Source organism: Pinus tabuliformis, chromosome Q (assembly GCF_031772625.1).
Source record: "Pinus tabuliformis cultivar Carrire ecotype Pingquan chromosome Q, CPIR1, whole genome shotgun sequence".
Lineage (NCBI taxonomy): Eukaryota > Viridiplantae > Streptophyta > Pinopsida > Pinales > Pinaceae > Pinus > Pinus tabuliformis.
Window position 1 is genome coordinate 1,181,669,071 of NC_142296.1, and position 7,365 is coordinate 1,181,676,435.

At 37.5% G+C, this 7,365-nt stretch overlaps 1 protein-coding gene across 1 annotated transcript in view; it reads left to right on the top strand.

Annotated features, from left to right (window-relative positions):
* LOC149223916 (1-phosphatidylinositol-3-phosphate 5-kinase FAB1B-like) overlaps positions 1–7,103 on the top strand; it is a 54,418-nt gene extending 47,315 nt beyond the window's left edge. The window contains 10 exon segments of the mRNA XM_089385960.1: positions 298–1,323; positions 1,445–1,779; positions 1,976–2,102; positions 2,226–2,396; positions 2,578–4,497; positions 4,624–4,890; positions 4,997–5,938; positions 6,036–6,111; positions 6,355–6,436; positions 6,525–7,103. Coding sequence (XP_089242086.1) covers positions 298–1,323; positions 1,445–1,779; positions 1,976–2,102; positions 2,226–2,396; positions 2,578–4,497; positions 4,624–4,890; positions 4,997–5,341 — 4,191 coding nt within the window. The 3' untranslated portion in view covers positions 5,342–5,938; positions 6,036–6,111; positions 6,355–6,436; positions 6,525–7,103.
* The last annotated feature ends 262 nt before the right edge of the window (positions 7,104–7,365 follow it).

The window sequence follows — 7,365 nt, forward strand, 5'->3', positions numbered from 1 at the left end:
ATAATTATTATATTTAATATTTATGCTTAATATTCCTTGACAGTCTAATCTGTCCTGTAGAAATGTTACTTTTATTATGTATGATTTGACAATCTAATTCACAGATGGAGCCTCGAAATCAATCTCATATTCTCTCTGAAATATTTCCAACAAAGTAAATAGGTTCTCAAAATTGTGTTTTTGAAAGTATCTTGTGTGGTTGAGTTTCTCCAAACTAGGTAACATCTTGATCTTAAGTTATATGCTCTTTTCTTGAAGTCAGAATTTATGGGACTTGCTCTGCTCTTGTATTTACAGGTTCTGCTTATGGGTGCAAGTCGTGATCAGTTGAAGAAAGTTAAACATGTTGTTCAATATGCAGTGTTTGCAGCTTACCATTTAGCCCTTGAGACCTGTTTCCTTGCAGATGAAGGTGCCACCTTGCTTGAACTTCCCTTGAAATCACCAATAACTGTTGCATTGCCAGACAAACAATTAAGTTTAGATAGATCTATTTCTATGATACCCAATTCTGCTGTTCCTATTCCAGAACAAAACAAGGGAGAAATGCAAAACTTGAAAATGTATAAGGCAATGTCAACTGTCTCTGCCTTAGCAGATGACCCTCTGATTGATAACAATAAGGGAGAGTCCAAACCACCTCTTACTAGTGGAGGGATGGGGCCACCTATGTCACATGTTACTAGTAAATCTAGTCCTGATGGAACCAGTCTTGTTCAAACATAAATTGTTTTTAAGAAATCCTCCATAGGAGATACATGTGCTCAAGTTACAGGGGTACAGTGGGATACATATCCATCTGGACAGAGACCTTCCCTGCCAACTACTCCTTCAGGCGATTTATCTGGATTGTCAGCTTCAATAAAGGCATATTCAAATGAAATTATATCTCCTGTGGGTCCAGGTTCATATGGGGCAGTCATGTCATATTTGGAACTTCAAGATAAGGAATCAAAAGATTCAGATCTGGCAAATGGTTTCACTGTTTCTGTTTCATCCAAGGTTAATCTTAATTATCAAATAACAACAGAGGAGCTATCTGGGAAGGTGGCATGGGAGAATCAAGGAGTAGCAGAAAAGGAAATGAAGTCCAAGGTTTTTCCAGATGAGCAACTTTTAGGGTACAGAAACCAAGAACAGGTTTTCTCTAAAGAAGACTTTCCACCTTCTCCTTCTGATCATCAAAGTATATTGGTAATGTTATCAAGTCGCTGTGTGTTAAAGGGGACAGTCTGTGAGCGTTCACAACTCTTTCGCATCAAGTATTATGGCAGTTTTGACAAGCCACTAGGAAGGTACCTCCGGGATGATTTGTTTGACCAGGTATATTTTTTCTTCATGTCTTTTTCTTCTTCCATAGTCTACTCTTGCTATCTTGTAGACTTTGCATTTACAGGGTAATAATTGGCAAATTTTGATGGAACGAAATACCAAAAACATGCAGAATTCCCGTTGCCGTTTCTGTAATGAACCCTCAGAAGCACATGTTCTTTGCTATACACACCGTCAAGGTAGCCTCACAATATCGGTAAGACAGTTACCTTTACTGTTGACATTACCTGGTGAACGTGAAGGAAAAATATGGATGTGGCATAGGTGCTTAAAATGTGCACGGAAAGATGGAGTTCCAGAAGCAACCCGACGAGTAGTCATGTCTGATGCTGCATGGGGCTTATCCTTTGGGAAATTTCTAGAGCTCAGTTTCTCTAATCATGCTGCAGCAAGTAGAGTTGCCAGCTGTGGTCATTCATTACATCGAGACTGCCTTCGCTTTTATGGGTATGCCACTGAATTCAGCTACTTTATATTTCGCATGCAGTTTTTATGTTATTTTTATTTTATTTTGACCTTGTGATATCTTACATAATTTATGTAGCTCTTGATTTTTCCAGAGTACCCATAATCGTGTATGATAGTTAATGGCTATGCCATACTAATCTATTGGACTACATTGTTCCCAAATTCAATGTGACAGGTTTGGCAGTATGATTGCATGTTTCCGATATTCCTCCATTAATGTTCTGTCTGTGCATTTGCCACCTTCAAAATTAGAGTTCCATGATCCACATCAACAAGATTGGCTCAAAAAGGAAGCTGCAGAGGTACTTTATGATACAGATTGTACATATGGGTAGATGTTTTCTAATTAATTTATATTCCTATCGTACCAATGGCGTAGGACCCCCCAGATCCAAACTAATGTGCATTTTGATGCAAATGAACAGGTTGCAGATAAAGTGGAAATGTTGTTTAGAGAGGTTTTTAATTTGCTATGTCAGATAGGACAGAAAATTGCCACATCTGGATCCTTTTATTCTGGTATTAAGGTTCCTGAATCAAGGAGGCAAATTGCAGAGCTTGAAGGAATGTTGCATAAAGAGATAGTTGAATTTGAGGTGATATTGTAGATGTATATAAAGACTGTTTAGCATACTTTAGGTTGTCTAACATGATATTTTGCTAGAATAATCTTTATACTTGATGAATATTTCCATATTTGTTTTTAGAAATTGCTTAGTTGGAAATCATTTCTTCATAGAGTTCATTCTTTTGATGCAATCTATCAAATTCAAACAGGGTTTGTTGCAAGAGGCCATCATTAGTGACGGGCAAGTTGGAAGACCTGTTGCTGATATTTCAAAGCTAAACAGTATAAGGCGTCTTCTTCTTTATGAAGCCTATGAATGGGATCGTCGTCTTTGCCATTTAGATTCATCTCTTAGAGTGAAAAACTCTCTTGCCAAATTAGAATCTAGTCCACTGGAGGATTTTAAGACTCCACATAAGGAATATGATTCTAGCATAAATGAAAAAGTTGGAGACAGTCAGGGTACAGTCAAAGATAGTAACAATTCTAGTGGTGGTTTTGGCATTCCGATGACAGAGGACACAGGCTCCACAGTTGATGGAAATTGTCTGGACAGTGCTATTTGTTCTGGGAATCTTCAGTTCAAAGATATCCAAGCTGGAGACAAGCATGTTTTAAATAATGGATATGGGCAGCTTTCCATGACTAGTAATGTGGAAAATTCCTACTTGTGTGACCATTTAGAGGGAACTGGTACTGTGAATGGAAAATTAGATGAAGGCATGGAAATTATTAAATCAGCAGAAGGTAAAACAACCCAGAATCTGGATGACGTGGAAGGAGGTCCAGACATTAGAGATTCATCCAATATAACTAATGGTACCATGTTTCATACTTTTGACATGGAGAATGGTGAATGCGATACCAGCATCAATGTTTCTGAGACAATGCCTTTTGAAACAGTTGATAGTAGGGACAACTCAAATGGTTTGGATGAAGATCTGGGAACATGTCGGAAACTGTCAGAGCAGGATTCTCCTATCCTGGCTGATCTGTCAGATACATTAGATGCAGCATGGACAGGTGAAGGCCAATCAGTAAAAGCTCAGGCTGTACCTGCGACATCACAAGGGCAGGAACTTGGTTATGTCACTTTAACCACTGTTGCCAGTGGCAGTGAATCTGCAGACCGAAAAGATTTTCATCCAGTTCAACAAATTGCAATAGGAGACAGGATGATGTCTGAATCTACCTTAAACATGCAAGATAAAGGTGGAATAGAGGTGCCTGAGAAAAGCATCCCTCCCTCACCAGTAAAATCATTAAATCTATCTGAAGAGTTTGGAAGCTGGATTGGGGCTCCTATGTCAAACTTACCAAAAAGTTACAGCAAGAGTTTACAAGAAAATTTATTGGGGTCTATTAGAGTTGACTCTCTGAGAAGCTATAGTCCTATGTTTGTCTCATCAGTCAGTCATCTGGGTGGTAATGGAGTGGGTAAGCTGCTTTTACCAACTGGTGTCAATGATATGGTTATTGTTGTTTATGATGATGAGCCAACAAGCATAATAGCTTATGCACTGAGCTCGCAAGAATATCAGGCTTGCCTATATGACAAGGCACCTGATAGTGAGAAGCAAAAGGAAATAGACAGGGATAAAGAAAAGGAATGTGCAGATTTATCTGGTATGGGTGGAGTTGTTTCAAATCCACTTTGGCCGTCAGATGGTTCCTTAGACTTGAGTAAAGTTCTTTCCAAAGAGAGAAGTTCGGGATCTGAGGATATTTACACATATGGCTCCAAAGGGAACGTGGGCTCAGATTCATCACTATATACAAAAGATACGCATGCAAAAATATCCTTTCGTGATGAGGGTCCTCCCAGAAAAGTTAAGTACTTGGTAACCTGTTATTATGCAAAACAGTTTGATGCCCTTAGGAAAAAGTGCTGTCCAACAGAAATGGACTTCAGATTGTCACTAAGTCGCTGTAAGAAATGGGGAGCTCAAGGAGGAAAGAGCAATGTGTTTTTTGCAAAATCCTTGGATGAAATATTTATTATTAAGCAAGTCACCAGGACAGAATTGGAGTCTTTTATGAAGTTTGCCTCAGAATATTTCAAATATCTGTCTGACTCATTAAGTTCTGGAAGCCCCACATGTTTGGCAAAGATCCTTGGTATTTATCAGGTTGGATACTCATATTATTGTTTATTCTATATTTGAAAATTACCTTTTGCAGACTCTTAGAGAGTTTACCAGGCTTTGTTTCCTTCATTGTGTGTGTGCATGCTACATAATGTGCTTATCTTTCAGGTCACTATAAAGAATGCAAAAGGTGGCAAAGAGATCAGGATGGAACTGATGGTAATGGAAAATCTGTTGTTTGGAAGAAATGTAACAAGGGTTTATGACCTCAAAGGTTCTGGTCGCTCTCGTTACAATGCAGATTCATCAGGCAACAACAAAGTTCTTCTGGACCAGAATCTCTTAGAGACCATGCCAACTGCTCCAATATTTCTTGGGAATAAAGCCAAGCGCCTTTTGGAGAGAGCAGTCTGGAATGATACTTCATTTCTCGCGGTAAATACAGTTTTCATTTTTCTTAATCAACCATAATTGTAATCTTAATTTCAAATTTTTGTTGAGCTAGTCAGTTATCATGATTGTGTGCAATGTGTGTTTGCAGTCAATTGATGTCATGGATTATTCATTACTTGTTGGAGTTGATGAAGAGCGTTGTGAGCTGGTTTTAGGTATTATTGATTTTATGAGGCAGTATACATGGGACAAGCATCTAGAGACCTGGGTAAAAGCTTCTGGTATTCTTGGTGGTCCGAAAAATATATCACCAACAGTTATATCTCCAAAGCAGTACAAGAAGCGTTTCCGCAAGGCCATGTCTACATACTTTTTGATGGTTCCTGATCAGTGGTCTCCTCCAGCTATCATCCCTTGTCCATTGCAGATTGACAAAAACGAAGATTGTTCTTCAATTTTGACAAAAGAAGATAGTGGGGATCAAGCTGCTTAGTACCTTACACCATGCAGACCATTATGCATTCTGCAAAGCCAACACAATGACCTTATTCATCATGTACATTTTGAAAAATTCCCTTGAAAAGGCTGATGGGAATCAAAGAAGCTGCTTGTCCCCAGGATTGGTCGAATTGATTATTTCCTTTGTATTAGATATTTGTATTCTTATTTCTCAGATTGCCAATAAGATTTAGGACTGTTGATATTGTAGGCAATCCAAAATTTGTGTAGATCATAATGATATAATTCATGTCTTATAGTTTTGCATGTCACACATCAATTGTTCATATAATGCTCTATTTTGTGGTAATAATACTCATACGATTGCTTCAAAATATATTCTCATATTTGATTTTCCATTTTAGGTAACATTATCAATAATTTCATCTGCTTGGGTCAGAGCATGTATCTATTAGTGTTTCAGAGATGAATACACTATTTTTTATCGTTTCAAATTTCAATACATGAGGTTTAGTTTACATTGCCAACAGTTGTTGCTATGATGTTTTTTATGCAGCGAAGTTGCCTAGTGATGATATCCTAATGATTGCGACGATAATTCAATTGGAAAACTGAGCATTCTTTACTAGAGGTATATGCTCTTGATATTGCACTTTTATGATGGGAGCAAGCAGCAAGTATTGGCAGTCAAAGATTTCATACTCTGTGACCATCATTTATGTGAACAGGGCGGGGGTTCCTTGATTTGAACGGTTTGGAGGAGCTCATTGTAAGTTCCTCATGTGGATCTAGCTATCAGCTGAAGTAAGACGTACTCATCTTCTTTTTCTTTTCCTTTTTAATTCTTCTGATAATATCTGGTTGAATATTGTCTTTCATTTGCTAGTCTGATTATTTTCAATGCTTTAATGTTGAACTTGTTTTTTGCCATGAATAAATAATTCTGGTTGATTTTAAAATGCCAAGACTTATTTTTGCCAATCAACTAAAGTTAATGTATTGACACCATTTTCTGAACTCAAAAGGTTTCTAAATTCGTCATTGCAGGTGATATGATTTTGTTTGTCCTTGATGAGAAGTATCAAGACGTTTGCTTTCATGTTTCTATCCTTTCAATGGTTGGTACATTGTACGTAAGTTTTGATTTCTTGTTTTTCTCCATTAAGGTAGATTGGGCTTTTGGTCTTTATGCTCACTTTTGTGTCCATGTTTTGCAGTGATGCGCTAGAACTATGCATGGTTGTCAGTTAGAGACAATGGTTATCAAGAAACAATGTGAGCTTTAAACATGTTGCTCCATTAATGGGAACATCTCCTGTCACAATTCATTAGATTGGTGGCACTATGGATAGTCGGCAATTGACCACTCCCAAAATGGAAGCATTCTGGTACAGGTTACTGGGGATTTTAGACATTTCTCATGGAGAGGAGTGCAAGAAGCTGTTAATCTATAAAGTAAATACTATTGTAATATATTAAGCATTGTACGTCTAGTATTTTATTTCAAGAGACAGAAGTAGTCTTGTACATTGACTGTCAGAATCATACTGTTATGAACAGGGTCAACCGTCATCTTGCTTGAGACCTGACCCTAAACACAGTTAAGGTTTTAAGATTAGAAAGGTGAAGAATAATTCACTCCAGGCTATTTGTATCTTTGCTTTTAAGTAGGCATTACTTAATGAGTTCTTACCCAATTCCTCTTTCTATATCTCCATTTGGACGGCAATTTTAATTGTGTTCTACTGCACATACTGGATTCTATTCATAATAGCACAAGCGGAGTTATTTGTAAACGAGCAATAGTGACGTGCTTTGGTCAGGCACACTTTTTGACATTTTATGAGCTTATTATTAGATCTTGTGATCACCATGATGATGTTTTTCATTTGAGTTCTATATGTTGAAACTTGAAACACTTTATCATGCATCTCTATATTCTGAATACACTAAGAACAAGCACCTGCGTGTTTGTGTGTAGAATTTCAGGTTTGTAAGTTTCGGCACTCCCAAATATGATATGCTTGAATAGTCTTATTGTAGCATCGTTATGATTGC